The 24,584-nt window shown below is 31.6% G+C and overlaps 2 protein-coding genes across 2 annotated transcripts; one reads left to right on the forward strand and one right to left on the reverse strand.

Annotated features, from left to right (window-relative positions):
* Positions 1-3,320: 3,320 nt before the first annotated feature.
* Positions 3,321-3,849, reverse strand: LOC119612753. Its single transcript, XM_037968613.1, has 2 exons — positions 3,711-3,849; positions 3,321-3,652 (listed from the first exon to the last, which is right to left on the reverse strand). The coding sequence occupies exons 1-2, from the start codon at positions 3,816-3,818 to the stop codon at positions 3,548-3,550; spliced, it is 213 nt and encodes a 70-aa protein (XP_037824541.1). The 5' UTR covers positions 3,819-3,849; the 3' UTR covers positions 3,321-3,547.
* A 13,019-nt stretch (positions 3,850-16,868) lies between these two features.
* LOC119612754 lies at positions 16,869-17,340 on the forward strand. Its single transcript, XM_037968614.1, has 2 exons — positions 16,869-17,005; positions 17,081-17,340. The coding sequence occupies exons 1-2, from the start codon at positions 16,892-16,894 to the stop codon at positions 17,228-17,230; spliced, it is 264 nt and encodes an 87-aa protein (XP_037824542.1). The 5' UTR covers positions 16,869-16,891; the 3' UTR covers positions 17,231-17,340.
* Positions 17,341-24,584: the final 7,244 nt, after the last annotated feature.

A 24,584-nucleotide genomic window follows, 5' to 3' on the forward strand; every position in this document is an offset into this window, starting at 1 on the left:
ATAGACTGGACTATAGTTTCAAACGCTAAGTTAAAATATCTCGAAAAAAGGAGATATAACAGTGGTTAAACCTCTATTTTGAAGTCAACAGATTTCTTTGCGCTGTTATAGCGTCATTCCTTTAGAAAAGTATATTTGGTATATGGGTTTCGACTTTTTTAAAATTTTGATGGCCTTTGTTATCTGAACCAAATCAATCAATTTTAATTTTGAGAAAAATGGCAATATTTTGTGGTTATTTCAAGAACAAGCAATTCGAACAATATCGATAATTTCTATAAACTGAAAGATAAATTAACAGTTAATAATTTTTTAAGACTTCTAAGACCAGTATACGTTCACATTGCACTTTTTATCCAATTAATTGTGTTTGTTAAATTGATAACAGTATAAAGTTTTTAAATTTTCTATACCTACATTCAGAGAAAGAAGACTTTTGAATGACACTACATACCGCCTGCATTACTTACAAAGAGTCTAGTAATAATGTACATACATATTAGTATTTACATATTTCTGGATTTGCCATGTTAGAAACCACTTTAGCTTTTCAACTGGGGATATCTAGCTATTTTTCTAGTTCAACTCAACTCAACTTAGACCAAGGACTTTTTAATCTATGTCTATAGTTTGAGGCTAATTATTCAGATATTTATACAGATTCCATTTAAATATTTATAAATCTTTTTCGCTGTTAACACATTTTACTGCCAACATATATTTTTTATTCCATTTTGTTTTGCTGTTCTGTTTCATTCTTTGCAGATTATGTTTTTGCCATTTTTGCTGTGTTTCTATGTTAGTGGTCAAGGTCTAAGGAGCAGTCTGCAAAAAAGAAGAAGAAACTTCTGAATACATAATAAAAATGCAAACAGTAAAAAACATAAAACACATTATCATCGACATATTTACTGCATGGCAAAAAAAAAACAAAGCAAAACAACTAAACACTGAATGAAACAGCACATAATAAAATACATAAAAATGCCTGAAAGGCAGCAGCATGAAAAAATGCGAAGAACAGGAGAAAATAAGAAAATGGGGAAACGCAAAACAAATTGCATAAATTGCAAATGCATCATGCACAAACAACGTGATTGTGACAAACATACAACAACAGCAGCAAAAGGAGTATGTTGTTATAACCTTCACCACTTCAGTAGAGATGGTATAGTGGGTTTTATGCTGATGTTTGCAACGCACAATGATATTAGAATCATTTTCTTAGCTGTCCATGTGAAATTTGTATTCAAAATTCAGGTGGCAATTTTGAAGATAATTCAATGAAATTTGATACATAATCTTCTATCCAGAGACTCACCTATCCTCCATACAACTGAAACCCTCAAATAGGTCTTTTGAGCTCATAATAATGTTTAATATACTCGTGTCTTGACAAAAAATTGCCACCTTTTATGAGGATCGGTCCATATTTTCACCAAGCTCTTTTACTTTCATAACTGGTGTAGAGTATAAATAATATGGCCGATTACGTCCGACTGTTTTTTCTTACTTGTATAGTGAAAAAAACTAAGTTTTAGATTTTAAACAAATTTGAATTTGAACTTCATGGTCCCGCCAGGGGCGCAGTCAAGAGTCCTCCTTTAAAACGATCCTATTTCTTTGTTTGTAGCTATTAACAAGTAAAAGTTGTATATTCGGCTGTGCCGAATCTTATATACCCTTCACCACGATGTGTTAAAAAAAACAGTCAGTACGAATTTTATTATAAAAAATCAAAAAATACGAAAAAGTATGAGAATTTCCTGTGTGCATAAAAACCAAAAAGTACCAGTCATAGAACGAAATAGTAGCAAAAATCCTTTCCTACAGATTTTCACTAACTTAGGATTCTTAATGTTTAATTTTATGTTTCTAGGTTCATGAAGAAGGAAAAAGTACTGAAAAGTCCCCTTTTATATGTTCTCGCTCACTTAATTTCATGTTTCTATGTTTAATATGATAGAAAATTCAAAAAGTACCTTTTGAAGAACGAAAAAGTACCAAAAGGTCCCCTTCTATAGGTTCTCACTTAATCTGTCATGTTTCTTGGTTTAATATTATAGAAAATTCAAAAAGTGCCTTGTGTAGAACGAAAAAGTACCAAAAAGTACCCTTTTATAGGTTCACAAAAATGAAATTTTCAGAGGTAGTCTCAGACTTTTGTTCATATCTTCCTTATTTGTGGACCGAATTTGCTGATTTTAGATAGCGTTCTATTCGATCGTATGTCTGATAGAATTTTTGAAGATTAGGATCTCCCAGATATCTGGGATCTTCCATGATGATGTTTCCATGATGATAGATCCCATCATGGTGTATTGCAATCCCGGGATGTAGAGGTGCTACCAGCACCTCTAGTCTGCCGCGACTATAAACTGGTGATGTCACTTCACTCCTCGGCTAGTCCTTAGTATGATATGACATGGGGTCTAACCAGAGAACCACATAATCTGGTACTATGGGTGTCCAGTTGCCCGCAGGACTATGTCCTGGCTGGTGAGTTGATTGAGGTTCCTTCTGGATCCACGTAGTGGCTATGGTTTAAACCCAAATTCGCGGGGAGAGTAAGTGGCGGTTAAAGGACTGTTGTAAGGTAAAGTCAATATTTCGGGATAAGTTCGGTGCTGTTGCCGAAACAACAGATACCTCACAGAGGAGTGACTATGGGACTAAGCGTTGGAAATGAGTTGGTGTTAATTGTATATGATAAGGGATGAATGTGGGGTATGTGGGCCTCATCCACTTGTTTTCCTAGAATAAGTGTGTTGTATGTTTTTCTCTTATGAATGTGTCGGATAAATGAGAAGTGTGCTGGGTTGAATGATGATGGATGAAAGGTATCATATACAAATGATACCATTGAATTTTATTACCTTCCTTGTCCAGATATGTTCAGAGTAAACTCTGTTCATACCAGAATTACCACAGTGTGAGTAAGTATAAAGTCTCGGCTTATTTGATGGATTCGTACTTCGGTCTACCGGTTACGTCTCTAGGTGCTGTTGCCGAATCAACAGAGGCCATCCCATCTGCGTGGTTGTAATCAGATGTGATGTTTTACATCTCGGAAGTTTAGCAGCAACGGGGCAGCAATGGTCAGAGATTAGATAGCTCAAGTACACGAGCAAAGTGCTTGTACATGGACCAGCTTTGGCCATGTACGGAAATTGCCACCTGATTCCTTCATACACACGCATAGACAGACGGGCAGACATCGCTAAACCGACTTCGACGCCTATAAGGAGTTACAAATTTGTACCTTATGAGGACACAAAATTAATATTTTTAAATTATGAACAGAATAATACACTTATATATACCCTTTTCACAAACGTGAGGGGACAAGGTAGATGTTTTATATACCAATGGTTTAGAAGTTAAGTCTACTTTTCAGAAATGTATAAACTTAAAAAAATTGACAAAAAAAGCTTGAATTTTTGCGAGGACAAATATTTTAAAATTAAAAAAAAAAATTCTATTTACTGATTTTTTTACGAAATCACTATTAACTTAAACTTAAAACTGCGTTCATTCTCCGTCGAAATTAAGCAGCAACCACAGCACTAGCAATTGCGGAACCGGCCTCAATTACAGTTTTAGCTTTATTAACCGTATCAACAACTTTAGATGCTTTTTTCACACCTTTATCCTGTAACGAAATTGGCAATTACCACCTCAATAAAGACATTGTAAGTTGAAATAATTACCAATTCATGTCCGACTTTGCCGAAATGATGATGTGCTTCAGTAGCTTGTTGGCCCAAAAGGCACAGAACTAAAATGGCCAAAAAAGCTAAATATTTATTAAAGTTCATGGCGGTTGGTAGGCGTTGCTAGTAAAAAATTTATAACTCAACTAATGACTTTTGTCAATAAAAATATTGTTTATATAGAAAATATTGTTGTTTTTTTATGTAAAAATTTAATTATTATTGTGTTATCAAGTTCGAAGTAACACATGGTGTAATGGCCTTAAAAGGCTTAAAAAATCATTAAATTTTGATATGAAAATATACGCAAAACTTGTAAAATATTACTGACTAAAGCATTAAACCTTCCTCAACTAATTTAAAAGTAATTTCCCTCTAAATATTAGAGAATAATTAGCTAATTATTTTATTCTAAGATTATCTAGCAATGACCGTACGTCTATTGATAACGCGATAGGCTCGGATCGGGAGGAGCAAAAATCCTGCAATAGGTAAGTGAAAAAATTTTGTATTGTACATCTATTAGAGATAATAATGATAACTTTTGTTCCTATATTGATTTAAAAGTTTTTATACATCGGTTTTTAACTTAAAATTTTTCACTTTTAGTTTTATAACCCTAACAATGATAAAAAAGTACATTTAAAATATTATTATTAGATATTTAAAAATAACATTAATATTTATAAACTTAGAATTCAATGGCCTAGTATAACAAAACCGTTAATTACTTTTTAAGTCTTTAATTGAATATAGTTTGATGCTTGATCGATTACTTTCAAATTGATAAAAATAACTATAAAATATTAATAAAACCAAAAAATTCGTATATAAACACAGTTATACCTCAGAAAAAATATCAGTTAAATTTTCAATTCCTTAACGAACACAAACCAACATGAACTTCAACAAATATTTTGCTTTCTTGGCCATATTGGTTTTGTGCATTTTGGGTCAACAAGCTACCGACACAAAGTATACAGAGGTGTCACTTTTGACATTTAAAAAAGTCTAAAATCAGCTTTTGTTTGATGTTGAAATTGTTTGATGAGAAGAGGTATATAAAATACAGCTAAAAAAAATTATTGAATTCGTTTTGTGCGAAAGAGAGGGAAATAGTTTTTTTGCTCGTGACGCCTCTGTATACCCTGTGCTACCGAAGCCCATCATCATTTCGGTAGAATCGGACATGAATTGGTAATATATAAAGTTAATGTTTAGTAACTGATCTTATAATAATTGAAATTTTTAGAATAAGGGAGTCAAAAAAGTCACCAGCGATGTTAATAAAGTTACCAGCGGTGTTAAACAGGTTGCCAATGGTATTGCAAAAGCTAAAACTGTAATTGAGGCTGGTTCCATCGCCGGTGCCGTGGCAGCAGCTGCTGCTTAAGGGAATAAATGTTCATATTTATCTATTATCTATTAACTTTATATGAGTACAAATTTACAATTAAATTAAAATGATATTAAATGAAACTTGCTTTTTTGTTAATTAAATTAGTGGTAAAAAAATCAGTTTTTTGTATAAACTTATCAATGGAGTTTCTTAAAACATTATTTTTTGCATTATCTGATTTTCAAGGATCAACTCTACAGTACATATACTTTAAGGCAACACATAATTACTTCCCACTGTAGTGGTGTGGGGGGTCACATTAAAAGTAAAAATATAGAGGGAATGGCCGACCATAAGTTACTCCATCTTTTTATGTGTAAATCGGAATGTCCGGATGTAGGTGTGCTAATAAAATAATGAAGCGATTTCAACCATTTTCAATAGGCTGCATCTTTGTGTCGAAAAACACATAAATACGCAGAAATGTTCAAATAACAAATAATTTCTCCATAATTAAAGAATTAGTAATATTTATCTGAGACTTACTAATGTATACATGAGGAACCAGACTTCATCAAATTCTGTATCGATTTAGCTATGTCCGTCTGTCTGCCTGCTTAAGCAAAATAGATCCAACAAATTTACCAAAAATAGTAATTATTGTCCTCAGCTGTTTGGTATTGCAAATCAGCAAAATCAGTCCACTTACTAAAAAGTTATGAATAACAAGTAAGAGTGTTATATTCGGCTATATACGTTTGACTCGAATGAAAGTTATGTCGAATTTCATCTATATACTTGTATTTTTAAGCCTGATATAAGCGTTAAAGTAATTTTCTGAAGGGGACTTTATATGGGGGTAGGGTCAGTTATGGACCGATCCTTATCAAATTTTTTAGATAGATTTTGACTCCTATAAAACTTATTTATGTCGAATTTCATCTATATACTAGTATTTTTAAGACAGTAATGAGCGTTAAAGTCATTTTCTGAAGGCGACCTAATATGAGGGGTAGGGTCAATTATTGACCGATCCTCATAAAATTTTGCATAGTAATTTTGGATCATAAGAAACTTACTTATGTCGAATTTCATCGCCATATTCGTATTTTTAAATAAGTTATGAAGTTAAAGCTGTTTTTCAAGGGGTCACTTGTATGGGGGCTATCCGAAAACGTCAACCGATATTGGCCATTTTCAATACCAAAGAAACCTTACCTATAAGGAATATTTATGTGAAATTTCAACCCTCTAGCTCTTTCCATTCGGACTCTATCGTGCTTTCAACAGACAGACGGACGGACAGACATGGCTAGATCGTCTTAGAATTTATTAAGGACCCAGAATATATATACTTTTATGGATCTACGACCAATATTTCGATGTGTTACAAACGGAATGACAATAGCAATCAATATACACCCCATCTTTTTTAATGGTGGGTATATCAATTTCAAAAAATCAAGAGTAGTTTTTTCACAAACTATCAAAGACAATTCCATAGATAGTTACACGTTATTTTTCCACTCAGAGATGAATCCTGTTCAAAATCATAAAAATCTAGGAAAATTTATTAATCGTTAAAAGGTCCACTTCCGAAAATCACTTAAATATAGCGGGATAAAACTTAGCGAAATTTTTTTCTGATTGGCCTTTAATTGGTCTTAGCTTCAATATAAGGTTAATGTTGAATATAATTTATTAATAAATAACGATATCGGATTAAAAATCGTCATGAACCATTTTTCTTTATATATAAATTGACATAGCTCCCATATTAGGCCCTTTTCAGAAAATGACTATATCGCTCGTAACTGGAAAGTTTTAAAGGAACTACAATCTCTCTGTCAAAGTTTTTGATGTGTGGTCCACAATTGACCCTTCCCCCTATATAAAGTCCCCCTCAGAAAATTACTTTAACGTTCATAAATAACTTGCTTGAAAAAGCTAGTATAGCAAGGAAATTCGACAGAACTATACAACTTTAACAGGAACTCACTCTAACAAATTGTATAAGGATCGGCCCATAATTGACCCTACCCCCATATAAAGCATCCCCCAGAAAATTGCTTTAATGCTCATAATTTTCTACAATATGGCATCGAAATTCGACATAAACAGCTTTTATAAGAACTAAAACCGGTGAAATTTTTAAGGTGCGGTCCATTATTAGTCCTTCCCTTCAGAAAATTACTCTAAAGCTCATAACCGTCTTTATAATACTACTAGTATAGCGACAAAATTCAACATAAACAAGTTTTGTAAGAACAAAAATTTCCCTACCAAATTTAATTATGATTGGTTCATAATTGACCCAACCACCAATACAAGATTAATTTCAGGTAATAAATTTATGGCCCATAACATTTTCGGAACATAATTATTGCAGAAAATCTGTTTATTATTTTTAATCGTTAAAAGATAATGGATTTAAGGTAACATTCGAAAAAAATTATTTTTGGAACACTGAAACAAGCTAACATTAACCTCCTAAGATCTAGGTCCATACATAAGACCTCCTTCCATAATTAACTTTAATTTACAACATACGCCTTGATGCCGAATATAACATTCTTATTAGAAAATCTAAAAATTTCTCTCTAAACATAGGGTTCAATACACAGTATGATAAAATGATAATTACTTTTTAAGCCTTTAAGTGAAAAGAGTTTAATTTTTGATCGATTACTTTCAAACTGATAAACTTAAAAAAACACGTTTTTGCTTCAATAGTTACAAAATTCCCTATATAAGCAGCGACGTTCCTTAGAAAAGTTATCAGTTAGATTTTCAATTCTTTAAGATCGCAACCAAAGACATAATGCACTTCAACAAATATTTTGCTTTCTTGGCCATTTTGGTTTTGTGCATTTTGGGTCAACAGGCTGCTGAAGCCCATCACCATCATTTCGGAAGAATAGGTCATGAATTGGTAAGCGTCATTTTTAAAATCGAGAAACTGTAATAATTTAATTAATTTGTAATTTAGCACAAGGGAGTCAAAAAAGTCGAAAAGGTCAGCCACGATGTTAATAAAGTTACCAGCAGTGTTAAGAAAGTTGCCAGCGGTATTGAGAAAGCTAAGAATGTAATTGAGGCTGGTTCTATTGCCGGTGCTGTGGCAGCAGCTGCAGCTTAAGGGACTAAATGGTTATAATTGTGTATATTGACGTTAAAAAAGTGAAAATTACGGTTAAAATAAAAACACTAAATGCAATTTATTATGGCATTTACAGAAATATATGTTGTTTTGAAAATTATTTATTTCAAATAAAGAAACTTTTATGTTGAATGGGGCCTAGGGTCAAACGACGGCCGATCATTATAAAAATTGGCATTGTCATTTATGCCTAAGGTAAGGTTGTATGGTTCGGGTTGTATGGGGGCTAGGTGAATAATGGCCTGTAGCTTGCGCACAAGGTTTACATGGACAACCAGCCAGACGGACGGACATGTCTTAATCGAATCAGAATGTGAGTGTAGGACCAATATTTTTATGCGTTACAAACATTAGCACAAACGTATAATACCCTCAGCACTATAGTGGTGTAGGGTATAATCAATAAACACCATTATCATGATAAAATTGTACTTAAATAACTTTAATGTGAACGTATGTAAATACATCTAGCAATATTTATAAGGATAGTCCCATAATGACCCCCCGTATAACTCCTCTTTTAGAAAATCATTTTTTTGTCGACAAATTGTTAAAATATTTCGGAATTATTCAAAAACAACATAAAAGCTTTATTATTAAAAATAATCCATATTTTTTACATACTATTCACTGGTGTCATATGGGCGGTCAGGCCGACTATACATTCTTACTTGTGTGTATATAACATTTAAACAAATCTAGAGATTTGAAAATTAAACCAGTTTAATAGGTTTCACATCTAAATTGAAATTTAGAATTTACTTATGTATATAATATTCGTGAAAACATAAGGTTTAGTTTTTAGGTTTACAACAAAAAATTGATCTGATACCGAAAATAATAATCTATATAAGAGACTTCAGGTTAGATAAAAAGTTTTGGGAGTCCAGTTCAAAAAAAAAAAAAAAAAATTTTTAATTAGGCCCGTCTTGTAGTAAATGGGCGTTATGTATTTTGGCAAACGAACCTTCAGGATATCCCCTTTTTATACCCTACACCACTATACTGGGGAGGGTATTATACGTTTGTGTTAATGTTTGTAACGCACAAAAATATTGGTTCTACACCCACCCAAAAGTATACCGATAGACTCAGAATCACTTTCTGAGTCGAATAAGACATGTCCGTCCATCTGTCCGGCTGGCTGTCTATGTAAACCTTGTGCGCAAGCTACAGGTCAAAATTTTCAAGATAATAGATAATAATTCAAGAAATTTTACACAAACGCTTCTTTTGACCCAAGGACGAACGAAGCTTATTGAAAATGGTTAAAATCGGTCCATTATTTCACCTAGCCCCCATACAACCTCACTCTCCGATTTGGGGTTTTTAACTCATAACTACGTAAAATATACTACTATCTTTCCAATAATATAGGCATAAATGATCATGTCGATTATTCAAATGATCGGCCGTTGTTTGACAACAATACGAACCCCCTCTAAAAAATAACTTAAACGTCCAAAAATTTACTTATAACCATTAGTATAGCGATGATATTCAGCATAACTAACCTTTATATAAAAATACATCCCTCCTTCCAATTTGTTGAGGATCGGTCCATATTTAATCCTAACTCCCATATAAAGCCTCATTTAGAAATTTTGTTTCTCATCAATAAATTGCTTAAATACATCGGAATTAAGGTAAAATTCAACATAAAAGTTTCTTCATGAAAAATAATTTATAAAATATACTCATATAGTCGGCCAGTCCCGACTATACATTCCTATTTGTTTTATATAAATAGGAATAGATATATGTTAAGCTATTTTTCCATCTACTAGACCTAATAGCCTTATATTTGGAAACAATATATAAAAATAAATATATACATCAATTTTATATATTGTTATTAATAGAACATCTAAAAATGTTTCTCTAAACATAGAGTTCAGTGCGTAGTATGATAAAGAGTTAATTACTTTTTAAGCCTTTAAGTAAAAATACTTAAATTTTGTGATCGATTACTTTCGAACTGATAAATTAAAATTATAACAAAAACAACTAGCACGTTTTTACGCCAAAGAGTAAGAAATTCTCTATATAAACTAAATCATTCCCCAGGAAAAGTATCAATTGAGTATTCAATTCCTTAAGATCGCGTCAAACTAAAAAAAAAATCATAATGAACTTCAACAAATATTTTGCTTTCTTGGCCATTTTGGTCTTGTGCATTTTGGGTCAACAAGCTGCTGAAGCTCATCATCATCATTTCGGAAGAATCGGTCATGAATTGGTAAGAGCCATTTTTAAGATCAAGAAACTGTTCTTAAAATAATTGAACATGTTTATGTTGTATTTCAGCACAAGGGAGTTAAAAAAGTTGAAAAGGTCACCCACGATGTTAATAAGGTTACCAGCAGTGTTAAAAAAGTTGCCAGCGGTATTGAAAAGGCTAAGAATGTAATTGAAGCTGGTTCTATTGCCGGTGCTGTGGCAGCAGCTGCAGCTTAAGGGACTAAATGGTTGATAACATGTATATTAAAGTTAAAAAAAAGTAAAAATTTACGGTTAAAATAAAAGTTTTATATACAATATATTATGGCAATAATATAAATATATTTGTTTTCTTAATTATTAGTTTTTTTTTCTGAGCACAGCCCGATCATTTGTTTTACTTTTTATTAATAATATTTAGTAAAAGATATTCTTTAAATAATTTCTCTTAATGTTTCAAATTTCAATTTTATTAGGGAGAAAATCGTCAAAACTTTATTCTTATATTCTGTTATATTAACAAAATTATGGTTGGTTCCATGAAAAAAAGTTAAGAATCCTTAGGAAAACAGACCACATATTAAAGGCAGAACCTTAGATTGTTCCTTTAAGGGATTCTTATCTCCTTATATAGGAAGTCTTAGAGTGCGAACCACACTAAACTATCAGTACGCAAGACAGTGGTCCTAAGTAAAAGATTTGTATAACCACCGAGGGATTTGAGAAGCACGGTTTGGATTGGCCCCAATAATTATCAAGTCGGAACCGAACCGACAATTTTTGGAATATGCCAAAATTTAATTGTGATCTACAGTGCCTCATAATCTGAAAAAGCTTTAGGTGACGATGAATGAATAATGGGCTAAATTTGATAAATATTTTTATTGAATTTAATTAAAAACATGCTAAAGAGACTTAAAGCTATCATTAAAGCAAAAGTTGGCTTCGATAAATGCTGAAATATCCATGCGGAAAATAGAAAATGTCCATAATCAGTAGAATTTCACGCTTCTAGCTGATTCCAAAATGAAGTTGTGACTTTTTTAAGCTAGATTAACTTTTGACAACACTGTGCACCTGTTTGACTCTAATTCGTTTTTCGTCGCAAATGAACTCTTTGTAAGCGTGAGTGAAGACAGTTGCCCCATTTTCTCAATGTCTGAATATGATTTATCCTATTGACAGTTTACATACAAAAAATATTTTTAACTGCCGGTATATCTACCTGTTAAACGATAACCGGAGGTTGAGGTATTGGCCCTTACTGTGTCTTTTTAATCTATGGAGTGACTTCTACATATAACAAGCACTTGTTAATATAGCTATTCGCCTTGGTAGATGGGTGGGGCTAGGGATAACCCTAAATAGCTAATAGTTTGGTACTGTCTCCCAACTGCTGGGAACGACATTTTTTGAAGGGGGATTTGTATGGGGGCTAGGGTCAAATAAGGGCCGATCATTACGAAAATCTGCAGTGTCATTTATACTTATATAAAACTTATTTGTGCCAATTTTTAGAGAGATAATAGTATATTTGACGTAATTATGGCATAAAAAGCCCAAATCGGGAGGTACGGTTGTATGGGGGCTAGGTGAAATAATAGACCGATTTCAACCATTTTAGGCTTCCTTGTGCCAAAAAACATGCTTTTTCTAAATTTCATCAAATTATATTGAAATTTGCGGCCTGTAGCTTGCGCACAAGGTTTACATGGACAGACGGACGGACGGATGGACATGTCCTAATCGACTCAAAAAGTGATTCTGAATCGATCGGTATACTTTAAGGTGGGTGTAGAACCAATATTTTTGTGTGTTACAAACATCAGCACGTTCTTTGAATCCAAAGTACTTTTATGGTGTTTTCTAGGAACCACTTATATGACAATCATTTGCGCTACAATAACAGTATCAAAACTACGGGCAAATTCTAGCATTCGAAAGAAGATCTATGAATGCAAAGTACTTTTAAGAAGCTTTCTAGGAATCACTTATTTGACAATCATTAGCGCTACAATAACTATATCAACACTTCTGGAAAAAATCTATCTATATCCAGAAATGTTCAAAATTTGAACAAAATTGATTTATAAAGTACTGGGGGCAAATTCTTGCATTCGAAAGCCATCAAAACCTTAACAGAATTTGAATTATCTAATTTTAAATCACAAATAAATCTATTAATTTTCTTCAATAAATCGATTATATTTTAATTGAAAAATTAAATTATTAGAAATTTCTGTCGCTTTCGAATGCGAGAATTTGGCCCCTGATTTTACAACTGTTCCATAGAACGAGAAACCACTTCATAAAGTTTCCATAATTTTCTTCTTTAAATAAAATATAATCGGTTTATTAAAGATTTATTTGTGATTTAAAATTACATAATTTAAATTTTTCCAAAAATATTGAAATATAAAAAACCTTAAGAAAATTTACAATTTTATTCCTTTCTTCTTCTTCTTCTTTAGCATTGATGTATGCGGAAGCATAGGCTAGGTGCTTGTGATAAGTGGTATACAGTTACCTACAATGACAACCGTTAAACGGTTTAAAATTTCACATATTTCACCATTATTTTGCATTTTTAAGTATCGAATACATAGTAATGAAAGTTATTGCTGGATATTTCTTAAAGATACTTATATAAGCAATCTGTCATACATCAATTTTATACATAGTTAGAACAACCAAAAACTAAACATACAGTATGAGAAAGTGTTAATTACTTTTTAAGCTTTTTAAATTATTAAAATTTTGATCGATTACATATAAATTTCATAATAATATTACAAAAACAAACACGATTTTTCGTTACTACTGAATTACAAAATTCTCTATATAAACTACGTTGTGCTTTAGGAAAGTTATCAGTTGAGTTTTCAATTCCTTAAGATCACACCCAAAAACATCATGAACTTCAATAAATATAGTTGTAAACATATATATTAACGCTACAAAAGTAAAAATTTTCGGTTTAAATAAAATTTATACAATCTATTATTGCATTTTTAGAAAAATATTTGTGTTCTTATTATTTATATTTTGTGCGAAAGCCGATCATTTGGATAGATAGATCTGTTGCACAAAGTATGACACAAAATTAGACACGAACCGGATGATAACTAACTAACTAACTAACTAACTAACTAACTAACTAACTAACTAACTAACTAACTAACTAACTACTAACTAACTAACTAACTAACTAACTAACTAACTAACTAACTAACTAACTAACTAACTAACTAACTAACTAACTAACTACTAACTAACTAACTAACTAACTAACTAACTAACTAACTACTAACTAACTAACTAACTAACTAACTAACTAACTAACTAACTAACTAACTAACTAACTAACTAACTACTAACTAACTAACTAACTAACTAACTAACTAACTAACTAACTAACTAACTAACTAACTAACTAACTAACTAACTAACTAACTAACTACTAACTAACTAACTAACTAACTAACTAACTAACTAACTAACTAACTAACTAACTAACTAACTAACTAACTAACTAACTAACTAACTAACTAACTAACTAACTAACTAACTAACTAACTAACTAACTAACTAACTAACTAACTAACTAACTAACTAACTAACTAACTACTAACTAACTACTAACTAACTAACTAACTAACTAACTAACTAACTACTAACTAACTAACTAACTAACTAACTAACTAACTAACTAACTAACTAACTAACTAACTACTAACTAACTAACTAACTAACTAACTAACTAACTAACTAACTAACTAACTAACTAACTAACTAACTAACTAACTAACTAACTACTAACTAACTAACTAACTAACTAACTACTAACTAACTAACTAACTAACTAACTAACTAACTAACTAACTAACTAACTAACTAACTAACTAACTAACTAACTAACTAACTAACTAACTAACTAACTAACTAACTAACTAACTAACTAACTAACTAACTAACTAACTACTAACTAACTAACTAACTAACTAACTAACTAACTAACTAACTAACTAACTAACTAACTAACTAACTAACTAACTAACTAACTAACTAACTAACTAACTAACTAACTAACTAACTAACTAACTAACTAACTAACTAACTAACTAACTAACTAACTAACTAACTAACTAACTAACTAACTAACTAACTAACTAACTAACTAACTAACTAACTAACTACTAACTAACTAACTAACTAACTAACTAACTAACTAACTAACTAACTAACTAACTAACTAACTAACTAACTAACTAACTAACTAACTAACTAACTAACTAACTAACTAACTAACTAACTAACTAACTACTAACTAACTAACTACTAACTAACTAACTAACTAACTAACTAACTAACTAACTAACTAACTAACTAACTAACTAACTAACTAACTAACTAACTAACTAACTAACTAACTAACTAACTAACTAACTAACTAACTAACTAACTAACTAACTAACTAACTAACTAACTAACTAACTAACTAACTAACTAACTAACTAACTAACTAACTAACTAACTAACTAACTAACTAACTAACTAACTAACTAACTAACTGACTAACTAACTAACTAACTAACTAACTTACTAACGGAATAACGTCATGAATTAATTTAGACGATTTTGCTATGTAAAAAATTGTGCACCAAATCAATGCTTCGGTTATTTAAGATTTTAATAAAAAAACATTACTTTGAATGCTAATATGCTTTATTGCCAACATAGCCGTTTTAGGATAACGTCATTATTATTGCTTTCTTTTTAAGACATAATGTTCTCAGTAATTTTCATGCAGAGTAATAATATTAAAAATTTCCTCTACTCCAACTAATTCTTTAATGAAATAATCTGCTTATTTTGTATAATATTTATCAAGTCTCATTTTGTTACTGGTAAAAAGATTGCTCCTTAAACATAGAGTACGCATGAAAATATATTGATTACTTTTTAAGCCTTTAAGTGAAAATAGTTTAAAATAGTGGAATTTTGAGTTCTCAGCTATAATAAAGGTTATTTCTAAAGAAAAATAAGTTATTTTTTAGAATTTGATGTCACTACATGCTAAAAAGGATAATATCCTGCGATATCCTTCGAAAACACTTTTTTAATTTTTCATCAAAAATGATCAATATAAGTCTAAATAAAGTGTGTGGTGAAGTCATATCCATAAAAAGTCCAATGGTTTAGTTTTGTGCGTGAAAGGGTTAATGGAAAGTTACAATCTGAGTTTTCTTTTAAGTTGTCATCGTCAATTCTTAAAAATGAATCTTTAAGCTAGAGTTATCACAGATTTTCTCAAACCTTATAATTTCAAGCAAAAATTGCATAAAAAAAACTTGTTCTAGAACTGTCTCAAAAGCTTTGCAAGTTTCTAAAATTGATAAATTAAAAATAACTGATTTAAGAACTGGATCGTATAAAGTTTCCACAGAATCAGTTCCGAACATAATCATGCAATTCAAGCTCAAAATAGAATATAGATATAATCATAGACTATAGATATAATCTAATGTATAGATAGAACTACTTTGTTGTGGAACTGTCGCCTCAGGTAGGTAAGTAGTTAGTGGTCTAGTCTGGTAGACCGGAGGTGGTGGGTTCGATTCCCTCCTAATGCAATGGTTAAGGAGCGCACAACGGGTCCGGTAGAGACTTAGGTGTATTTGATGTATATAAATCATCCCTTCAAGGTCTAAACCAGGCAGAAATATCCACGCAGGACAATACGCGTCACAGCAATGTCGATAAAGACCAATTTTCTTCTATCAATTTCCCCGAAATCATAAGATAGCGAACAATTAACTCATTAAGTAATAATATAATATTATTAAATAGAAACGAGGATCAGTAACAATTGACTCTTAACGTCAGGGTGTCTGATGAGCCTTTATATTTATTTAAAAATATTTCTAAAAGTGGTTTAGGGGTCCGTAAAATTAAATAAATTCCTCAAGCGGACCCTGAAGCAAAAATCAAATCGGTTAGTAATTGACATTGGTTTATGCCAATTACGATCTTAATTGCCCGTCATTTTCGGAATGGTTTAGAATTTCTCTTATAGTAATTCAGAAATCGAGTTAAGTAATTTACTTTACCGTGAAAACTTGGTATTATTCATTTAATGCTTTAATTCGATCAGTTTCGAATAAGGTTTTATTGAGATTAGTAATATTCAATATTTTTGCAATTTGAAAATATTTCTTAAACAAATTTTAATCAATTACATATTTTGTTACTGTTTTAATGTCTGAAGATTTCTCTATATGATAAGAATATATATAATATTATGATAAATTGGAAATTATTTTTTAAGCCTTTCGCTTAAATTAAAATTTTTGATCGATTATGAATTGAAATAAGAACGTTTTGTTAAATACAAAATTCTACATAAACATCATAACGCTTCCATAAAAATATCAGTTAAGTTTCCAATTCTTTAACATCATGAACTTTAACAAATATTTTGCTTTCTTGGCCATTTTGGTCTTGTGCATTTTGGGTCAACAAGCTGCTGAAGCCCATCATCATCATCGTTTCGGTGAAATCGGTCATGAATTGGTATGAGTTATTGTTAAAAAAATATCTTGGGTATATGGATCTATAATAATTTAAAATGTTTATATTGTGTTTCAGCACAAGGGAGTTAAAAAGGTAGAAAAAGTCACCCACGATGTTAATAAAGTTACCAGCGGTGTTAAAAAAGTTGCCAGCAGTATTGAAAAAGCTAAGAATGTAATTGAAGCTGGTTCTATTGCCGGTGCTGTGGCAGCAGCTGCAGCTTAGATTTAAGGGACTAACTGGTTGTATCTATTGGTTTCAGACATTAATATAAGGATAAAATAAATGCAATTTATAATTGCAGGGAAATGAATATCTCTGTGTTTCTTTCATATTAAAATAAAAAAAAATCAACTTTTTAGTAAAAAAACGCATTTTTTAGAAGTTCATAGACAAAGACTTAGAATGAGAATAGCCTCAGTTTTAAACATTTCTTGATGGCTTATGAACCAACTTAATACAACCTCATACCACATGCTGTAGGGTATGTCCAAGAAGAAGAAGAAGAAAAATATTGGAAATAAACAAAAAGATAAATTAAACACGCGTATGAGCTTTATTCAACTCAACATGTCGCCAGCATATGTGTTGCACATTGATGATGATGTTTGCTAATGATGACATTGATGATTATCATCATCATACTTCAAACATAATTATTCTCTATACATAAAAAATGCGAAAAACAACAACAGCAACCAGCAATAACATAATAACAACAGAGTCTGCATAATGCATTTCTTCCAAATGTTATTGTTGTTGCACTAAAAGCTTTATATATAATACATACATGCATCATGTTTGATGCATGCAGCATAAAAATCAATGGGCAAGCTGTAGATTTAGTTTGTGTGCAGCAAGTATAAGAGAATGCACAAATGTATATACATACATATTTAAATTTTAAGTAGTATGTGTATTAGGGTGGTTCGTTTTTGTATATATTTTTGATTTTGGGAATTGCCAATAGTCGAACTATGTTAATTCCTCTTGTCGGCTAAGTCAAGATGTTGAAGTGCTTTGCGTGAAACCCTGCGTGTTGACCTTATTTAACGGTGGTACCAACTGCAGGTACCGACGACTCACGACCGAACCTTTGTGCTTCTTACACGCCGGTCGCAATTTATGTACATGATTCTGCCGGTCCATGTACCACCACTTTGCTTAAGTACTCCAGCTATCCAATCTCTGAGCATTGCTACCACGTTGCTTAACTTCCGAGATGCAAAACATCCCCTCCTTCACCTAGAGACGTATTTGGTAGGCAGAAACACGAATCCATCAAATAAGTCGAGGACTTGTTCTTACTCTGAGAGAACACACTGCGCAAATCTAGTATGAACAGAGTAAACACTGAACATACATGGACAAGGAAGGAAAATTTAATGGTATCACTTGTATAAGTTATCTTTCATATATCACCATTTAACCCAGCACACTTCCCATTCATTCGATACACTCATTGAGAACAACATCCGTCTCGATCACTTTAGGTATACGGATGGGTTATTGTCGTATTAATCCTGTATTCAATATACTTAAAACCAACTTATTTACCAACTCACCAACGCTTAGTTCCACAGTCACTCCTCTGCGGAATATCAGTTGTCTCAGCAACAGCATCGAACTTATTCAGAATTATAGACTTTATCATATCAGTGTTTTAACTGACATTCTCTTCGCGCAAATTTGGGTTTAAATCGACTCCATGTCAAATCATCACAAGGAAATGCTCAGGATATATTTGATCATCACCAGTTCATAGTCCCGGCAAGTTAGAGGAACTAGTAGCACCTCTTTTCCCCGGAATTGCAATAACACCAAGATGAGGGTCTTTCATCAACGTAACTTTAGCCCAGATAAAGGACCGTTTCATCTTTATCCTTATCGTTGCAACTGCGACAAAATCATTGGAGGTGTACCCAAATCGACCAGCATTCTTTATACATATATCCAGCCTATTTCGGGTTATAAGTTTGCTAGTGCATTTCCTATTAAAATAAGGGCAAGAAACACATAGATCAAAGCGGTACTACGTATTTCTTTACGTACCATAGATAGCTAAAAGTTCTGTCAAGGAGTAACAGCTTTGCTTACAACTTTACCAAAGTTTTCCTTCATCATTGCAAGAATCTTCAACATCTGACATATTTTTAGGTGGCGTGTCATAATGTACATAGACCTTATGCCACACCATAAAGCGACATAATGTCCATGGACATTGTGACAGAAATATATTGGAACATTTGTTTAGTATTTAAGAAAGGGACACTCTTATCGCGAAAAAAATTGCTCCCAAATTTGGTGTATGTAGCATTTTGGATTCCTTTTAAAAAGTGTCCTGGATAGCAGGCCTTCGGCCGGGCACAATAGTTTAAATTCTGGGGTATTTCGAAAACTTTTTTAATAAATAGACTCTTCAAAATCCATGGACTTTTTGTCATTTTGCTCATAGACATTGTGACACTTTTGAAATTGTCATAACGTCCATGGACACTATGACTCAATTTAGTGTGTCATAACGTCCATGGACATTATGTCACTGGTCATTATGACATACTACCAGTTCGAATACCGGTTTCGCTTAATTAAACCTTTTTTGATAAATGGACTCTTTGAAATCCATAGACTTTATGTCACATTGCTTATGGACGTTGTGACCCTTTCGAAATTGTCATAACATCCATGGACATTATGACTCAATTTAGTATGTCATAACGTCCATGGACATTATAACACGCCACCTATTTTTAAGTTTATGTTTGGGAAACCCTTTGTATTTGAGCCAAACGGTTTATTTTGGGTTTCCGCAGGAACCCAAATTTTTTCCGTCGAGTTTTGTAATCTAACATCGAAGGGAATCCATTTATCTATATGTATACATACATAGTTCGACTTTGTACCGAAAAAGCAAATCCTTTCTGGCACCGACTGTCAGAATCGCTAAAAATTACCTTTCTTATTACCTACCCGATTCATAATTACTTCGCCCGTCACACTTTAGTAACCTATTAATCCGTAAATAAAGCATGTATAAATGTCGAATAAGTAAATTTTTTATATAGAAGTACGAAATATTAAAATAATCGATCGATAATCTTCGAAATTCGTAAACAAACTAAAGCAAAACGCCCTAATATTTATATTATTGTTATATTGTGTAGTGATGCATTTTTTCGAAAAATAAACAAACAACAAAATCATCACAGGAAAAGGGTTGTCATGCCATAAAGTATTATTGCATTTTATATTTGTATTAAAAGTTTGTGGATGTTTTTGTATATAAAAGTGTGTGAATTTATTTACTTGTATGCACACGTTTTGCAAATAAAAGCGAAAATGTTTTTTTTAAACAACTAACACATTTGCACGATTTAATATAAAAGTATATGTATGTATGTAAATATTTTTATAATTTTAGAAAATAAACACCAACGTCATCATGTACGAAAGACTAAATAGGAAAAAATATGCACTTTTTAAATGCAAAACCAAAAAAAAAAAAAGAAATGCATAAAACTGGTTTTCGATTTTTTACTTAATTATGAAGGAGTGTGTTTGTAGTTTAAAAAAAAAAAAAACATAATATTTGTCATAAATTTGCCAAAAAAAAAAAACTGTATAATGTATTAAGGATCGAACACATAATATAAATATGTGTCTAATGATCATAAATTTTTGGTTAAATTTTCATTATCCCTAAAATATTTACATGCAGTAGACTGTGTCAACCACGGGTGGCATATATATTTAAGTTCCATACATGTGTATCTAAATATGTATATAGATTAGATTCGTTGTGATAGTTTGAAATCGGATTCGCATGTATGTTTTATGAAAAAGTTTATTCGAATCCATTATTCATTTTTGCACGATTATAAATATAATATAAAACCTTAATTAAATCAATAAATATATGAACCGATCCCTATCAGATTCACGAATGTTTCACTTATAAAGATTGGAGAGACCAAACTTTGCCCTATGACCATATGGTACCCATATAGGGTCCCCTTCTTAATATCACTTCAGCAGAGGATTTATTAATACATGAATCCAAAACCTTCTAAGAAATTTTATAAAAATCAGTGCATATATCTCGAAAAAAAGCTTCGAATTAAATATGTTAATTTATATAGGTAGTAGGGTTATATATACATATATGGACCAATTCTCAAAAAAGTCGGTAGGAAGATTTCAGTTTCTTATTTATTTCAAATTTCATAGATCTACTTGTATTTTTAAGCCAGTAATGAGCATTAAAGTAATTTTCTTAAAGGGACCTTATACGGGATTAGGCTTCATTATGGACCAATTCTCATAAAATATGGTATTTTAGCATAAAATTAGTTTATGTCGAATTGCATTGCGGTATTCGTATTTTTCTCGTTGAAGTCATTTGGTAGAGAGATTTCGGTTCCTATAGAACTTATCAGTGTCGAATTTCATCGCTGTATTCGCATTTTTAAGCCAGTATTGAGCGTTTAAGTGATTTCCTGATGGGGACCTTAAATGAGGGGTAGGGTCAATTATGGACCGATCCCCATAAAATTTAGTAGAGAGATGTTAGCTCATACAAAACTATATCGAATTTCATTGCCTTACTCGTTTTTTAGGCCAGTAATGAGCGTTAAAGTAATTTTCTGTTTCGGACCTTATATGGGGGATAGGGTCATTTAAGGCCCGATCCACCTACAATTTGGTGGAAAGGTTTTGGCTCATAAGATACTTATTTATGTGAAATTTCTTCGCTATACTCATATTCTTACGCCAATAATGAGCGTTAAAGTCATTTTCAGAAGGGGACCTTATATGGGCGGGTAGGTTAATTATGGACGATCAACATAAAATTTGGTGGAGAGATTTTGGCTCGTATAAACCTTACTTCTATGAAATTTCATCGCTATACTCTTATTTTTAAGCCAGTAATGAGCGTTAAAGTAATTTTATGGAGGGGACCTTATATAGGGAGTAGGGTCAATTATGGACCGATCCACATAAAATTTGCTGGAAAGGTTTTGGCTTCTAAGATATTTACTTATGTCAAATTTCTTCGCTATATTCGCTATATTTTTACGCCAATAATAAGCGATAAAGTAATTTTCTGAAGGGGACCTTTTATGGGCGGGTAGGGCCAATTATGGACCGATCCACATAAAATTTGGTAGAGAGATTTTGGCTTTTATAAAACTGACTTCTGTAAAATTTCATCACTATACTCGTATTTTTAAGCCAGTAATGAGCGTTAAAGTCATTTTATGGAGGGGTAGGGCCAATTATGAACCGATCCACATAAAATTTGGTAGAGAGATTTTCACTCGTATAATACTTACTTATGTCAAATTTCATCGCTATACTCGTATTTTTACGCCAATAATGAGTGTTAAAGTCATTTTCTGAAGGGGACCTTATATGGGGGGTAGGGTAAATTATGGACCGATCCACATATAGTTCGGTGGAGAGATATTGGCTTGCATGAAACCTATGTGTGTCAAATTTCATCGCTATATTCGTATGCTTAAGCCAGTAATCAGCATTATAGTCATTTTCAAAAGGGGACCTTATATGGCGGGTAGGGCCAATTGTGGTCCTATATCCTCCATAATTCAGAATTTTATTTCGGAAGTCAAAAAACTGACTTATGCGAAATTTTGTGTCATTTGCTTCATAAACAGCGAATTAGTGAATGTTTGAAGCTTTTTATAAAATATTCCGGGGGTACATTTGTATGGGAGCTATGTGAAATCGTTGACCGATCTTGCCCATTTTCAATACCAAACATTTCTGATCAATAAAAAATATTTTGGAGAAATTTCATCTCAATATCTCTTTTTTTGTGGACACTATCGTGCCAACAACAGACAGACGGATATAGCTAGATAGTCTTAGAATCCTACGAGGTCCCAGAATATATATACTTTATGATGTCTGTGAACAATATTTCGATGTGTTTCACACGGAATGACAAAATCAATATACCCCCAACTTTTTGATGGTGGGTATAAAAATAAAATTGCTCATAAGTTTTTTTCAAATTTTTTCGACATTAAGATCGTGGCATTGATTTTAACATTCAAACAAATGCAGACAGACTGTCTAAAAAAATTTGCTAAGGAAACTTTTAAATATTCAATGGAAGATATTATTACATCATAAATACCAATTAAATGAACTAAATTCAATTGTTAAAATATTATTTAATAAAAATTTAGTACCCAAAACTTTTGAATTCTTTTGAATTTTTTCTTATTTATTTTGAAATTTGAAACTTCTAAACAAGGTCAGTTTTTGTTTTGTTATTCAATTTAAGAAATAAAGAAAAAAAAAACATAAAAATACAAACTTGAGGGAGTCAAAAAACAACAAAGAAGAAATTATTGTTCCAGAAGAATTTAATAAAATAAATAAAAAACTTCACAAAAGGGGGATCTAACACTAACAACACTTCAACTATATAAATACTACCCAGCAGTTTTATAAGGAGTCAAAGTATCAGTTTATCAAGTGACCTAAATTTAATATAGTTTAAACTTTAGTAACATATAAGTTAGTTCGCTAAGAGTTAGTGCTCCAGAAAGCCGTTTTTTAGCAATAGGTAGTTTAGCTATGATATCCCACACCTCTTTCACCACTTGCTTTATTTCATCCTTTTTGGGATTCGTTATGATGTTGTTGTTATTATCCCAGCAAAAATAAAACGAAGTATTTCCAAAAGAATAACATTTATTATCACTTCCAAAGTAGTGATTTTACCTTCTGTGGAAGTGATATTTATTGACTTCCGAAGAAGCGAATATAATTCTATTCTTAAATCAAACAACTTCCAAAAAAGAACATGCAAATTACTTCTTGAGAATAACTTCAGAAATCGTGAATTTGGAAACAATTGAAAAAGCCATCTCTCCTATGACAAGCCTGTGTTGTTTCCAATTATCACTTCTGAAGAGTAAATTCTACATCTTCTTTGGAAGTTCTTTTTTTGTTGGTTATCATCTGAGGATTCAGAGAGATTCATATTATTAATATTATTATTTTTTTCCATATTTGTCTGTTTCCGGTCATGTGGTCCGGTCTTGTGGTCCACGGGGAATAGTTAATTAGTTAGTTAGTTAGTTAGTTAGTTAGTTAGTTAGTTAGTTAGTTAGTTAGTTAGTTAGTTAGTTAGATTAGTTAGTTAGTTAGTAGTTAGTAGTTAGGTTCTTAGTTATTAGTTAGTTTCGTTAGTTAGTGTTCGTTAGTTAGTTAGTTAGTTTAGGAGTTATTAGTAGTTAGTTAGTTAGTTAGTTAGTTATTTAGTAGTTAGTTAGTTAGTAGTTAGTTAGTTAGTTAGTTAGTAGTAGTTGTTAGTTAGTTAGTAGTTAGTTAGTTAGTTAGTTTAGTAGTATTTAGTCGAGTTAGTTAGTTAGTAGTTAGTTAGTTAGTTAGTTAGTTAGTAGTTAGTTGTTATTTAGTTAGTTATTTAGTATTAGTTAGTTAGTTAGTTAGTAGTTAGTTAGTTAGTTATGTTAGTTAGTTGAGGTTAGTTAGTTAGTTAGTTAGTTAGTTATTAGTTAGTTTATTTAGTTAGTAGTTAGTTAGT

The sequence above is a fragment of the Lucilia sericata genome, unplaced genomic scaffold (assembly GCF_015586225.1).
Source record: "Lucilia sericata isolate MDLA Ls3-8-SP2 unplaced genomic scaffold, ASM1558622v1 Contig001823F_arrow, whole genome shotgun sequence".
Taxonomy (NCBI): Eukaryota; Metazoa; Arthropoda; class Insecta; order Diptera; family Calliphoridae; genus Lucilia; species Lucilia sericata.